The sequence below is a fragment of the Saimiri boliviensis genome, chromosome 1 (assembly GCF_048565385.1).
Source record: "Saimiri boliviensis isolate mSaiBol1 chromosome 1, mSaiBol1.pri, whole genome shotgun sequence".
Lineage (NCBI taxonomy): Eukaryota > Metazoa > Chordata > Mammalia > Primates > Cebidae > Saimiri > Saimiri boliviensis.
In genome coordinates, this window is record NC_133449.1 from 105,585,396 (window position 1) to 105,600,911 (window position 15,516).

Here is a 15,516-nt window from a genome sequence, read left to right on the forward strand (position 1 = left end):
TGGGGGCGCTGGGCGGGTGGGGTGGGGGCGGTGGGCGGGTGCAATGTCAATGCCTAGCCTGAGAACGCAAAACCTCTGCAACCCCACCCCTCGGAGCTGCAAACCCGCCAGGCAGTAAAGAGATTCAAAGATCCCCAAGGCCGATCCTGGCACATTCTTCCCTTGCCACACCACCCAGGCTGGGGGAGCCGGAAAACCCAATCCCTTGGAAGTTACAGCAGTGCTCTGCGCTGGGCGCAAAGTTCGCAAATCTCTTCCTCCAACTCCGACACTGAGTTAAAATAACCGCAGAAAATATGTGGAAGAATAAAGAAATACGTTTAATACTTAGTATTAAACTAAAAAGTAATATAAAATTACAAAACTTATTTTTTTTCATGAACAGGCTTTTTCTGGTAAGGACCACTGGGATTGAACAGAAGCTTCCGGTAAATAAGGGCTCCGTCGGCAAGACAGCACACTACTGCCACAAGTGCACACACCTGGAAAGAAAGACACATGTCACTGCCCTAACCATGGCCCCCACTCCCGTCATTCACACAAGTGTTAAGTGGTATGCCCGCCAGACTCCTCTCTGGCTAGGGCACTCAGATTGCCCCTGTGCTGCACCTAATACTAACATGGAAAGATTCAGAGATCATCTTATTCTCCTCATTGCAAAGTTTTCTAGATACTTGCCTATAGAAAGAGAAAAGGTAATTTAAGTGAGCAGAAAAATAATGAAGCAGTGCGGGCTCTGAAATAAATACTTGTTTGCTTTTATCTCTTGACCTGCTCTTACATGTATTCTTTTAAGCCCTACTGAGGATATTTAGGTACCAATCAATATTTCTAACCCCAGTATTCAATACTTTGACTTCTCTGCTGACAAACTCTAGGGAAGACAAGGTCAAAGTTAACACCAGCTCAATATTAAATCATGGGGACTGTAGCTCCAAAAAACTGAAGTTAGTAAGATGAGCCAAAGTGAACTCTCAAAGGCTAGGCTACATCTGATTAAGGGGTGACATTCTAAATAGGCCTTAAGAAAGTAAAATTAAGGGAAAGGCAATAAACAAGACATGTGGGGGCCTTCAGACACTCTGATGGCTATTGGAGAGCTGGTGCCGGGGATGGAGGAGGTGATGTCATTCCTTGCACGCTGTTTGATCAGCTTCATCCAGTGATCAGGAAGTTCGGCTTCCTGGCTCTAGACATGGCTCTCACAGTCTCCTTTTTTACCCAGAGTCTCAAGCCACCGCCTCCTAGGTTCTGACCACATTGAATACCTGCTACCAATCTTTTCATGACTGGCATTCTGTACATTATTGGCTCCTCTACCTGGAAACTTTTCACTTTTATCTCCTTTATTCTCAGCAAATAGCAATTCCACTGCCAGAGAGGTAGTTTCCTCTTTTCTGCACCCTGCAGCTCCCTGTCAACAGCTTACATACAGTGGTTTCCACTTCTGCCTCTGTTAGGCTCTAAGCAACGTGAGGATAGGGCTCACACTCTAGTCCAGTGCTGCCTAAAAGAAGCATAATGCCAGTCACATGTAACATAGCCATACAATTAAAGATTTTTTAAGAGCCACATTATAAATGTAAAGAAATAAGTCATAGATTTAATATATTTTGCACAGTATATCTAAAACACTATCATTTAACATGCAATCATTAACAATATAGTCTATATTCTTTGTTTGGGTAAAACATCTTTGAAATTCAATGTGTATTTTTATGCTTACAGCTGATATTGATTCAGACTGGCCACATTTCCAGTACTCAGTAGTCCCAGGTGGCTAGCAACTGCTGTTACTATACTGAACAGCACAACTCTATACTTTGTCAGCCCCTGCTGAAGTACACTTAAGAAATGAGGAAATGAATGAATGAGTAAAAATGTGAATGAAAGTAAATCCTATGCCTGGTTCCCTCCTTCTTCATAGTAGAAAGATGAGTATTAACTTCAAAAACAACAGGGGGAAATTGATACACAGCGATCTCATTTCTAGAATATTCTGATCTTTCATGAAGTTGCTTAGGCCCTAAGGGAGATGAAAATCATGGATTCTGACGTATATGACTATCTGTGAGTTCTCCTAAGTGACCCATACTATGAAAGAACAAGGAAGCAGGAAGATTTATTTAAGAACTTTCTAATTCAATTCTCTAGGACAGAACTTAGAAAAGCCAAAAGATTTTGAGCCTTATATGAGAAATCTTAGAAGAATATCAGATAGAACTATAACTAAATTACTTGAGTCATATTCTGGTTTGCTTTCTAGGATAGGTCTGATGGAACTGATCTGCTTCTCCTCAAGCAGTATTCAAAATGATCCTTTAGTTGCAAGGTACCCTATCAATGTTCCCTTACCATAAGGGCACCTTGTATTCTATTCTATCTGAAGGATCTGAACAAGAAATAACTGAGCTCAAAACAGTCTGTCTCATCCTAACAACTGATATGTATCCTTTTCTATAAAAGGGAGAGCTATGAAACCTATCCATCTTTTTTTGTTTGTTTTGCTTGACATCAGGTTTCTCAGAGCTAAGTGCTGTAACTAATTCTAGTAGCATCTTTTGTGAGTCTAGTCTAGCCCTACGTACCTATAAGAAATTTGTAGGAACCTCTTTATCAGGTTAATTCCACTTCTAGTATAAAATCATATTCCTTCATATTAATCACGGCAGCATTCACAGACAAAAATATCAAGCTGGCTGGGTGTGGTGGCTCATGCCTGTAATCCCCAGCACTTCTGGAGGTTGAGGTGGGCGGATCATGAGGTCAGGAGATCAAGACAATCCTGATCAACATGGTGAAACCCCGTATCTACTAAAACACAAAAAATTAGCTGGGCGTAGTGGTGTACCCCTGTAGTCCCAGCTACTCGGGAGGCTGAGGTAGGAGAATTGCTTGAACCCAGGAGGCGGAGGTTGTAGTGAGCTGAGATTGCGCTACTGCCCTCCAGCCTGGTGACAGAGCAAGACTCCATCTCAAAAAACAAAAACCAAAATTATTAAGCCACTAGGTACTGTATATTGGTCTAGGAACCTCAAGGATGAATACAGTATAGCTTTCTATTCTTACCTCTGTTTTCCAAATAAATTTGCATTCTGATAAAACCTGAAGAAAGAAACCAGAAAGATTTTCACTTACCCCTCCAACAACTGTCAACGTTGTGGTTTCTGGTATCAGTGCCAACACAGCTACGATGAGCATGAATACTGTTGTTACCAGTGAGTTGATAATATCCTAAAAACACACAATAAAGCTCAGCCTTACATGAAGACTACCACGCAATGCTTAAAAAAAAAAAAAAAAATTATGTCAGCAAGCCTGATGCCCTGGCTCACGCCTGTAATTCCAGCACTTTGGGAGGTGGATGGATCACTTGAAGCCTGGAGTTTGAGACCAACCTGGCTGACATAGTGAAACCGTCTCTACCAAAAATACAAAAATTAGCTGGGTATGGTGGTGTATGCCTGTAATCCCAGCTACTCGGGAGGCTGAGGCACAAGAATGGCTTGAACGTGGGAGGTAGAAGTTACAGTGAACCAAGATCATGCCACTGCATTCCAGCCTGGGCAACGGAGTGAGGCTCTGTTTCAAAGAAAGAAGTCAACTTCCTAAATATTTTAAAAGTTTAATTTTAAAAAATTTATTTAGTATTTATCTTTCAGGAAACCAAAATGTCACAGTAAAATGATACCTAGATAGTATTTGGTCTATAATGACACCTAGTGGTTTTCTTTTACCTATAATATGCCAATCATTTACTTAATAAGCTTTTATTTCTTTTTTACTTAACATAAATATAGTTGAAGGGAAAACTTATCTGATTAGGAAAGCAAGTACTATGTAGAAAGTTTAAGTTAGAATGGTTGCCATTGGGGAGTAAAAATGCTCATTTTTAATAACATAAGAAAATGCAGAGTAGACTACATTCTATATCAAACTTTATGTTACTAAAATTCAATTAATGCTAGGAGCTGTGACTCACATCTATAATCCCAACACTTTGAGAGGCTAAGGTGGATGGATCACCTGAGGTCAGGAATTCGATACCAGCCTGACCAACATGGTGAAACCCCATCTTTACTAAAAAATACAAAAATTAGCCAGGCATGGTGGTGAGCCTCTGCAGTCCCAGCTACTGGGGAGGCTGAGGCAGGAGAATGGCTTGAACCCAGGAGGCAGAGATTGTAGTGAGCCAAGATTACACCACTGCATTCAAGTGTGGTGACAGAGCCAGACTCTGTCTCAAAAAAAAAAAAAAAAAAAAAAATGCAGTAACACTTAAAATAGGACACACATAAGTGGTAATTTTCAGGAAAACCTCCACATACATCTCTATGCAATGGATGACCAATTATGCTATTATTGCTGATTATATACTTCATTCATTTAATACTTTTACAAAGTAAAAATTATTTTCATTCTTAACTGTAACTTTAAGAAGTGAAATTTACATTTTTAAAATGGATCGGTAGTGTGCGAAAGGTAAACTGTCTAGTTGAGAGGTTTATGTATATTTGCAGATAATCATAGGCAGGAAGGAATAACACAAATACCAAACTACAAAACCCTGGTAATTTAGAAAAGCAGTTATTAAAAAGAAAGTAGGAAGAGGTTTAATGTGGGCAGGGCAAGATCAGATATACTTAGGAAGAAAAAAGTTCTCATTTGTAGGAGATACTGACACTACCTATTCTAGGTTAACTCTTGTCTGTGTTGGATATTTTGCTCTGCTTCAAAAGGCAACAGGTCAAACTCCTACCTCAGACAGGCAGCCTGCATCCTGTGAGCAATCTGGGCAAGTGTTTATAGATGGCTTTGGGTCAAAGTGGTGTTCTGGGAGTGCAGAGAACCACAGCCGGGGGTCGGGGTGGGGTGGGGAGGGGGAGGATATGCCTGCCCTGGAATACCGATGATCCTTAAGAGTAATTTAGAATGTTGCTTTTATATTAAAAATGAAACATCTCTATGCCACAGAGTAGAATGTAAATTTCATTACAAAAATAGAGATTTCAAAGGAATTTTGAGCCTACGCGTAGATACTACCTCAAAGCCCCAGGATAGCTCATTTTGTGTGTTTTCTGTCATTTGAGGCACTTGGGGGAGCAATCAGAGAAGGCCTGCTCTACAGACTGAATCAAGGACTACAACTTTGGGACAATCTGAGTGGAGATGATCAAGCCCTCTCCTAATTAGCAAAGGCAGTGGCTAGCAGATGGAAGTACTTACAAGTTACCTTTTCCCCACCTACAGATTAACTGGAACCATTAGCCATCTCTGTGTCCTTCACTTTAGGTAAGAGCCCCAGGCAAATTCAACTGTGCTCTGGCTCCAATTCTACTCTGCAGGGACCTCTATGCATTGCTTTTATTTGTCCCTGGCCATATTTCCTCAACTCAGCGATGATCCCTTGAGTTGTCTCTTTTCTTCCCTGCTAAGTCCCACAACTTTCCTGTCACTTGCCCACTGGAGGCAAACTCCTCTGGAAAAGGTCACCAGGGGGCAGACTGTGTGAGTGTGCATGTGCGTGTGTGTGTGTGTGTGTGTGTGTGTGTATACACTTCTCTGTATATATATATATATATATATATATATATATATATATACACACACATATATTTCTCTGTTTAAATATGTCCCTTCTTCTCGAAATGTATTCCCATCTTGGCTTCGGTGACAGCAGTCTCCCTTGGGTTCCCTCCTGCCTTTTCTGGTCACTCCTCATCTCATACGTTGGCATTTCCCAGTTTTACCTTCAGCTCTCTCTATACTTGCTCTGAGCCATTTTGGCCAGTCCAAGTTCAGTTAATATCACAAGGTAGGCCGGGCATGGTGGCTCAAGCCTGTAATCCCAGCACTTTGGGAGGCCGAGGCAGGTGGATCACGAGGTCAAGAGATCAAGACCATCCTGGTCAACAAGGTGAAACCCCGTGTCTACTAAAAATACAAAAAGTTAGCAGGGCATGGTGGTGCATGCCTGTAATCCCAGCTACTCCGGAGGCTGAGACAGGAGAATTGCCTGAGCCCAGGAGGCGGAGGTTGCGGTGAGCCGAGACCGCGCCATTGCACTCCAGCCTGGGTAACAAGAGCGAAACTCCGTCTCAAAAAAAAAAAAAAATTAAAAAAAAAATCACAAGGTCATGCCTCCTAAAGCTGCAGCTCTACTTCCTCTTAAGTTTCACATCATTTTTGAACATTGCCATATAAATATCTCATAAGTAACTAAAATCTAGTATTTCTCAAGCTAAAGTCATCACACACTGCTCTCCTGCAGCCCTCCTTAAACATATTCTTCCTCTCTCAGTATCCTCTCAAGACATGGAGGCTAATCATCTGATCATGCCACTCTCCTACTTAAAAACCTCCAGAAACTCCCAACAGCCTTTGGGTTAAAGTCCAGGGCACACAAACCCTTGTATGCTCTGACCCTGTTTTCTCAAACCTCACTCTTGGCCCGGCTCTTGTTCACAACTCAATACCCCAGCCATTCAGATATACCTGCAGGTCCTGGAGGGTCATGTTCTTTCTCTACGCAGACCCTCACATATGCTGCAGCTTTTCTAGCAGAAAAGCACTTCATTCTTCAGCCCTCAGTTTGGGCAGTTTTTCTTCACAAGCCTACTGTGATTTGGTCCCTTTCCCTGGCTGGGTTGCATCCACAGCATCCTAGGTGTGTAAATATCACAGCACCTACTCTCTGTGTTGCTTCCTGGGTGCATTTAATGTTGCTGAGGTACAAGATTTTTGTTTTGTCTTACCAAAGAACCAATTACAGAATCTAGGATTAGCAAACACTTAACATTTGCTGAATAAATAATTTCATTAGATCAAGATCAGAAAGGAATCTGGGTTTCATAACAGAGCAAAAACTTAGTTACCCATATAACACCCCATTTCTAAGAGACACAATATCAGTAAAGTTTGATCCTCAGAAGTTTGGGAAATATTCTTTTCAGTGTGCTATACATAAGCTACTCTCTCTCAGTACACTCTGTTACACTCAGAGCTCCAAGTTTATTACCGGGACATGTAAGAAACTTCAAGGAATTGCTAGTTTGGAGAAAAAGAAAGGCTAAAATGTGTTAGTTTTATTAAACTCTAGAGAAGCAGAGTGTAAAGAGCAACTATACAAGATCAAAAGGATGTGGACCAGTGTTCATTATTTTCTTGAAGAAATCTTTACAACAATTTAGGTTAGCCCTTTCTGCCACTAAATGAGGGCCAACTGAGGAAGGCTTTGTAATCACCTTTCCTAGACCTCCCTCCAATCAAGTCCAGCTCTGAAGTGTAGATCAAGTAGTTTTGAGAGGTGCTATGAAGATCCTATCTGTTTCCCAGCTTTTCCCTTTTAGAACTTTTAAAAACTGTATGATTAGCCTGAAATGCTTGCCACTGCCCTTGAAGGTGGTTGCAGAATGTACCATTTTAAGGCATGGTTATGGTTTAAGAGTAGCTCTAAAGTCTTTTCTCCTTAATAGGAATTATCAGTTTGGATATTAGCACTGTGGCATCCAAGAGGATGAGACCAGTGCAGCAGAGGAGGACATGGCAGCTATCAGTCCAGCCAAAGAGGAGAAGGGCAGCAGGCGCATTTAGGAGGGAGACCTATGGAAACAGGATATTGGGGATAAGACTTGCAAGAGGACAGAGGTGAAATCACTTAGTTTTTTCTTAGAATCAGCTTATAGTCCAGACTGAGGGGCTACAGACATCTTAACTAATAACTTTAATCTACCCAATTTGACAGTTTTCAGAACCATCTGGGCATTACACTAGGCAGTTATTCCTACTGCTGAGTATGGCAGGTTGCAGTCTATATATTATGAAATATAAGAGGTGCTAACATTGTTTAGTAATGACTACAGACCTTCTCATGTGAGATAACATTGCGCTTTAGCCTCCCCAATTGGTTTGATTTTCCATTTAGTGATCAGGGATGTGCAAGGATAGATACTTGTGTATCTATCTCTATCTGTGTATCTGTCTCTATCTCCCAATTTTTAGGCCATATTAACATGCATTCAAATAGGTAATAAAGATTAAGAATGCACTATAATTTTATTAACATCATCCTAAATTTAAATTTCTTTAGAAGATCTATCTAAGCGAATTCTAACAGAAACGTCAGCCTGCATCTACTGAAAGATGGTGCAGAGAGAACTTATGCTCTGTGGCTGCAAACTCTTCCAAGGGCAATACAGAGCACATTAGCAATGGGTAGAGCTCCTCCTTCCTAAGCCTTTCAGAGATCACCTTAAAGGTTTAACAGAAGCAAAAAAGAGAGTTTCTTAAAATATCTCACTATAGTAGGAAAAAGTAAAATTTAAGGATGAAACTGAACACTTACAAGCAAAGGCCAAAATAACCACTTCATTAATCGATCAAGTCTGAGTATATATAAAATTATGAAAAAGAAAATAACAGTGACTTCAAATCCAGTGATAACAATATATGGTTCAGGGGCTTGTGCGATGATAAAAAAGGTCATAGATGCCGCAGTTAGTGCCTAGAAGAAAAAAAACCCATGATTTATTCAGTGACAACTGAATACAAACTTAAACTGTAAAAATGACGATTTCTAAAATAACTAAATAGGCCAGGTGCAGTGGCTCATGCCTGTAATTCCAAGCATTTCAAGAGGCTCAGGTAGGAGAATCACTTGAGACTAGGAGTTCAAGACCTGGGCAACATAATGAGACCTCATTTCCACATAAGCAAACAAAAATAACCAGATACTGGTGTTTCTGCCGTATATACCACATATAAAACAGGCATGGCTAAAGTATACGGATATTGACTTCTCTTTGTCTTTTAGAGACTAGGTATTCCTCTCTGTTTTAAGTCTAATTAATTACTCCTCTTGTGCTTCTAACACCATCACTTCCCACATCAGTTCTCTTGATTTTTTTTTCCATTAAATACTTCTTTCCCTCTTGTACTTTCAAACTGTCCTCTGCTAGCTCTTTTCCTCATCATCCTATAAACATCTCAGTTGCCTTCTTTTAAAACACACGCACACACACACACACACACACACACACACACTCTTTCCCCTCATCCTGCTGCCCACAGAAACCCTTGTTCTGTTTGCTACTTTTGTTCTGCTTCCTCAAAAAGTCTGTATACTGGCTGTCTATAATTTCTTACCATTGATCACTCCTAATTCTTAACAATCTGGAGACTACTGTAAGATTTAAACTTAGAATGTTGCCAAGAAAAATATTGAGGAACAAAGTTCAAAACAAATTGTCAGGCTGGGTGCGGTGGCTCACAACTGTAATCCCAGCACTTTGGGAGGCCAAGGCAGATGGATCGCCTGAGGTCCGGAGTTTGAGACCAGCCTGGCCAACATGGTGAAATCTTGTCTCTACTGAAAATACAAAAATTATCCAGGTGTGGTGGCAGGCGCCTGTAATCCCAGCTACTCAGGTGGCTGAGACTGGAGAATCGCTTGAACCTGGGATGCAGAGGTTGCAATGAGTAAAGATCATGCCTCTGTACTCTAGCCTGGGTAACAGAACAGATTCTGTCTCGAAAACAAACAAACAAACAAACAAACAAAAAACAAAAAACAACAACAGAAAAAGAAAATTGTCAAGAGAAAAACAATTCTGATGTTTAATAGGTTTATTACCGAAGTACCAATTTTTATACACTTCCACCTAAACGATGCAATCAGAATTTAAGCAATTTTAAGTGGAAAAAAAAAAACAACTCTGAAATTTCTTCATTTCCAAATGAAGACACAGAACGTGGCAATGTTAAGTGAAAAAAATAGCTGGTGGGTCCCAGGGGAGTTTTGTCAATGTTCTTAGGAAATAAAGCTCTCTCCAAAGCTCTGTGTTTTTGGTAAATGGTTTGGTCAAGAGTCATCCCTAGCTAGACTTTTAAAATATCCTGTCAGCTGGTAACATACACATACTCATTTTAACTTTAAGTCCATACAGGTTACTTATTCATAATTCTTTCAGTTATTTTATTAGCATAAATATGCCCTACTTTTAAACTTCTAAATTGGTCAGTTTGATTACTAATAACTAGTTCTTAAGTAACTTCATTCTTTATAATTAACATAATGACTATTAGCAACACATCATCTCATATCACTCCAGTTCCTCTACTGGACCAGGTCTGAGCCCACAGATTATGAAATGAAGAGCTACTTTTTCATTCCCTATCCTCTGTAACCTTCTTGCATTACGGTACTTTTGCACTAGTGATTACTCCATTTCCTAAAACGTTTCTGTGGTTTCTGTCACACTGGGTTCTCCTGTAATTTGTATTTATAGCTCTTACACCTTTCCTAAGCTCCTGGCGTTTGTTTCCAGTTAGCTTTTAAGTATCTCACACATTACCACTCTATGAATATTGCTTTTGCTCATATCATCAGTGATTTCAGAAATCCTAAATTTAATGACTTACTTTTTTTTTCTCTAGTACTTTCAGTTTCTGTTTAATAATGAACCTTTTCCAGTCCTTATCCTAGTGAACCTCTGTGACTTTATTGACATTGGCTGTCCTTCCCCCACTACTGTTTTCTTCTGGCTCCATGTCACTTCTCTGAGATTTTAAACCTCTGCAACTGTTCTCTCTGGGTGGGTTCCTCTCCTTTTAACTACCCCTTTAAAATGCTGTCATTCTCAGTCCACTCAATGAGTCTGAGTCTCTATCCCAGGTCCCTGGTCCATCCTCCACATTTCACACCTAAGTAGCCATTTAGAATCCCCACCTGGAAAACCTACAGGAATCTCAATTCACTGTGTCTAAAACTGAAATTCTGCCCCTTCTTCCTGGATTCACAACCTCAATTGGTTGTACCACAATCTACCTTATTGCCCATACCAGGAACCTAAGATCACTATTTCTACCCATTCCCCAACTGATCCAGGTCCTGCTGACTTAATGCCTAAATATTTTGGACACTTCCTCCTCTTCATCCTTACAGCTATTACTCTTCAGCATCTTTTCCATGAACTATCATGACGTAGATGCTACAGTAAAATTTCTAACGTGCAAATTTGTTTATGTATTTCTTCAACTATTTAAAATTCTTCAGTGGCACTCCAGGGTCTATGGAATAGCACCTGCTTCTCACCATGTATTCAAGATCTTCCACAATTTGGCTCCTGTCTACTTCTTGAGAAAAGACTTGCTTCACAATTTATCCACACGAATCAAACTTCTGATCCTCTTTTCACATTTGCTTTATCAATACCGACCTCAGTGGATGGCAACTGCATCCTTCCAGTTGCTTAGACCAAAAACTTTAGAAGTTGTCTTGGACTTCTTTCTTTCTTTTAGCCCACATCTGGTTGATCAGCAAATCTTGTTGGTGCTAATTTCGAAATACTATATCCCAAACATGACCACTTCTTATTACCTACTCTGCTACCAACAGCCACTATTGTCATCTTCTGCCAGATTACTGCAGTTGACCTCCTTGGTTCTACCTCTGCCCCAGAAGTAATGCCCTCCTGTCCCCCCACCAATCTACTGTCAATATAGCAGCTAGGATACTTTTTTTTTTGAGCCGAAGTCTCACTCTGTTGCCCAGGCTGAAGTGCAGTGGGGTGATCTTGGTTTACCTCAACCTCTGCCTCCCGGGTTCCAGTGATTCTCCTGCCTCAGCCTCCTGAGTAGCTGAGCTTACGGGCATGTACCACCACACCTGGCCAATTTTTTTTTTTGCATTTTTAGTAGAGATGGGGTTTCACCATGTTGGTCAGGCTGCATAAACTACTGTCCTCCAATGATCTGGCCTCCCAAAGTGCTGGGATTACAAGGTAAGCCACCATGCCTATCCTAGTATACTTTTAGAATGTAAGTTAGATCATATACTTTACACAAAACCTTCCTCATCTTCACTCACTCACCCCAGTCCAGTTACACTGGTTTCCTTGCTCTTTCTTGATGCCTTCATGCACGTTCCTGCCGTAAGGCCACTGCACTAGCTTTTCTCTGCTTTAAACACTCTTCTTCCAGTTATTCTCATAGCTAACTCCCTCATCTCATGCAAATCTTTGATCACATGTCATCTCAACAAAGCTTAGAATTCTTTTTTTTTTTTTTTTTTTTTTTTTGAGATGGAGTTTCGCTCTTGTTACCCAGGCTGGAGTGCAATGGCGCGATCTCGGCTCACCGCAACCTCCGCCTCCTGGGTTCAGGCAATTCTCCTGCCTCAGCCTCCTGACTAGCTGGGATTACAGGCAAGCGCCACCATGCCCAGCTACTTTTTTGTGTTTTTAGTAGAGACGGGGTTTCACCATGTTGACCAGGATGGTCTCGATCTCTTGACCTCGTGATCCATCTGCCTCGGCCTCCCAAAGTGCTGGGATTACAGGCTTGAGCCACCGCGCCCGGCCAAAGCTTAGAATTCTATTCATTATTTCAACTTTTCACTGCAACTCCCTCCCCACCTTACACTCCCTTACCTGGCATTTACTTTTCTCTTTGTTCCACAGCACATACCACTTTCTAGAATACTACAATTTATTTATTGGGTTTGCCTTCCCTCCCCTCCCATCCCAGTATGTATACTCCATGAGGGCAGGGATCTTTGTTTTTTGTTCACTAGTATTTCTCAAGAGCCCAGAACAGTGCCTGGCACATGACAGGCATTATACAGATTATTTGTTGAATAAACAAATGAGGCAACACTCAACTTTTCATAGTTCTCTGCGTCAACTGTGCTATTTTTTGCCTCCATGCCTTTACTCAGGCAGCTCTTAGATCCAACCCTAGATTGCTCTAGGAAGAGTTTTTCTCTGACACCTCTCTATTTCCTTGGTTAGATGCCTCACTTCTGTGTCTTATCTCCACCTTATCACATATTATAACTATCTGTTCATGGGTCTATTTCATAACTAAATGGAAGAACTCCATAAGTCAGGGACTTTTGTCCTGGTTTTTCTTTGCTGTTCCAGCTCCTAGCCCAGAGCTTGGACCATATTAAGTATTCAAATCGTTTGTTGAAGGAATTAATATGTCAAAAACTAACCATGTCATAGAACATGGTTCCTCCTTCAGTTCAAGATCTTCCCTTTTTCAGTGTTCAAGATCCCAGGCCTTCAGTCACTTTTTCCCTGATTATTTACTCCCAATCAAAAGTTATCTCTCCTTCCCTTGACTTCAGAGTGGTTTTCTAAACCTCTGATGTATCTCAACTTGCAAGATAAGAAAGCTACTTCTCGAAATCACAGACTTTTGGTATGGGAAGGATCTTATATGCACTTTATTCAACCCACTCACGTTAAGTTTGAGTCTCCTTTATACACACACACACACACACACAAACACACACAACACACACACGCACACACACATTTATTTATTTTTGAGATGGAGTTTTGCTCTGTTGCCCAGGCTGTAGTGCAATGGCATGATCTTGGCTCACTGCAACCCCTGCCTTCCAGGTTCAAGTGATTCTACTTGCCTTGCGAGTAGCTGGGATTACAGGTATGTGCCACCAGGCCCAACTAATTTTTTTGTATTTTTAGTAGAGACAGAGTTTCACCATGTTGGCCAGGCTGGTTTTGAACTCCTGACCTCAGGTGATCTGCTTGCCTTGGCCTCCCAGGGTGGCTGAATTACAGGTGTTAGCCACTGCACCTGGCATTTTTTTTTTTTGAGATGAATTCTTGCTCTGTTGCCAGGCTGTGCAGTGGCACGATCTTGGCTCACTGTGACCTCTGCCTCCTGGGTGCAAGCGATTCCCGTGCCTTAGCCTCCAGAGTAGCTGGGACTACAGGTGCGCACCACCACACCCAGTTAAAAATTTTTTTGTATTTTAGTAAAGACGGGGTTTCACCATGTTGGCTAGGATGGTCTCGATCTCCTGACCTCCATGATCCGCCTGCTTCGGCCTCCTAAAGTGGTGAGATTACAGGCATGAGCCACTGCGCCCAGCCAGAGTCTCCTTGATAACATCCTCACCAAGTGCTCACCTATGCCTGGTACTTTTGTCTGGGAATGTACTGCCTTCCCAAGTGGCCATTTAGTTTTGGGAACTCTCCCAATGTAAAATCCCTCCTCACATTAATTGGAAATGTTTTCCTTGTAACTTTGAACTATCTCTGTTTCCCCTCTCCCACCTGTCAACTCTTTAAAACTTAAAACGATTTATTTTTTCCTTCTCTGTGAATTCCTGTGAATTCTCTGTGAATTCCTCTAATGATGAGTTTCTAGGACAGATTCCTTCAACTAGGATAGTTTCCATTTCTCTAACTAGCTAGATCACTTCTCTCCGAACGATCCACTTTCTCCAAACCTCTGTTCAGAAGCGACTGCAATGCTCCTGGTAGGAAGTCTGCTCCTAGAAACAAGCCGTTCTCTCCCTCTTTGTCCTGGCTCTGGGCTGTATCAGCCTCGAAGTCAGTTATATCTAACATCTGACTTATAGAAGTCCTCACAGCATTCACCAAAACCCCTCAGGTTTTTTTTTTTTTTCTTTTTCTTTCAAATCTTGTGGGCTTCTGAGCAGTATAACTGCAGCTGTCTCACTTGATAACCTGCGTACCTGGTTTGTGGGTCCAAATTTAGACCATTTAGGTAGATCTGATTTTTAAATTAAAAAGAAAAAAAGCTTTTTGGCTGGGCACGGTGGCTCACACCTGTAATCCTAGAACTTAGGGAGGCCGAGGAGGCGGATCACGAGGTCAGGAGTTCAAGACCAGTCTGACCAATATAGTGAAAGCCCTGCCTGTACTAAAACTACAAAAAAATTTAGCTGGGCGTGGTGGTGGGCACCTGTAGTCCCAGCTACTTGGGAGGCTGAGGCAGGAGAATTGCTTGAACCCAGGAGGCGGAGGTTGCAATGAGATTGTACCATTGCACTCCAGCCCGGATGACACAGCCAGACCCTGTTTCTTAATTTTTTTTTTTTTAGACAGAGTCTGTCTCTGTTGCTTAGGCTTGTGTGCAGTGGTGCAGTCATGGTTCACTGCAGCCTCGAACTCCTGGGCTCAAGCGATCCTCCTGCCCCGGGCCTCCCAAAGTGCTGGGACCACAGATGAGGGCCACAAATCCTGCCCTCTCTGGTTTTGATGGATGTGTCCCCAAACCCTCCAAAGGGGAGGACAGTGCCGTACCTCTCCTTCTTCCCCTACAAGGCCGTGCCTTGCCTTTCAATCTTGATCAAAGCGAGGCTGAAAAGCAAACAGGGCGTTCAGCCTCGCACTTCATAGCCACATCTCCCACCCACATCTCCCACCCCACAGCAGCTACAACAGCCTCCCACCCTCCGCGCCCGTCCTCACCAGCCGCAGCATCTTCACGTGGCCTTTCACACTGAAGCAGAAGGGGCGATGTTTTAGTTTCAGCTGCACGGTGTCCATTACGCCTGCAGACCCAGCGCCGCACTTCCCCTCAACTCTTCTGCGCCGCAACCGCAACTGTCACCGCGCCGCGCACCACCCTCCCGGGCTTCTCACTCAGCTGTCGCTCTCGCGCATGCGCCCCTAGGAATTCCGACGCCGGCAGCCCTCGCTAGTCTCCTCTCTCTCTTCTTGCGTAGCACATTCG

At 42.2% G+C, this 15,516-nt stretch overlaps 1 protein-coding gene across 2 annotated transcripts; it reads right to left on the reverse strand.

Moving 5' to 3' along the window:
• Positions 1–295: 295 nt before the first annotated feature.
• On the reverse strand, positions 296–15,458 carry CKLF (chemokine like factor). Of its 2 annotated transcripts, XM_010346734.3 has the most exons (4): positions 15,252–15,453; positions 8,345–8,503; positions 3,139–3,234; positions 296–482 (listed from the first exon to the last, which is right to left on the reverse strand). In XM_010346734.3, exons 1-4 carry the CDS (start codon positions 15,327–15,329, stop codon positions 366–368), a joined length of 450 nt encoding a protein of 149 aa, XP_010345036.1. In that variant the 5' UTR covers positions 15,330–15,453; the 3' UTR covers positions 296–365. The 2 variants fall into 2 exon arrangements, with proteins under 2 accessions (XP_010345036.1, XP_039333660.1); XM_039477726.2 differs by lacking the exon at positions 8,345–8,503 and having other exon boundaries at positions 15,252–15,458.
• Between the last annotated feature and the right edge of the window lie 58 nt (positions 15,459–15,516).

Excerpts from the sequence above, each read along its gene's own strand:
- CKLF (XM_010346734.3), bottom strand. The coding sequence starts at position 15,329 with ATGGACACCGTGCAGCTGAAACTAAAACATCGCCCCTTCTGCTTCAGT. Across the intron at positions 3,235-8,344 it reads GGTTATTTTGGCCTTTGCTT|GATATTATCAACTCACTGGT; the intron begins GTAAGTGTTCAG and ends GTGTGTTTTTAG. Across the intron at positions 483-3,138 it reads CGTTGACAGTTGTTGGAGGG|GTGTGTGCACTTGTGGCAGT; the intron begins GTAAGTGAAAAT and ends CTTTCTTTCCAG.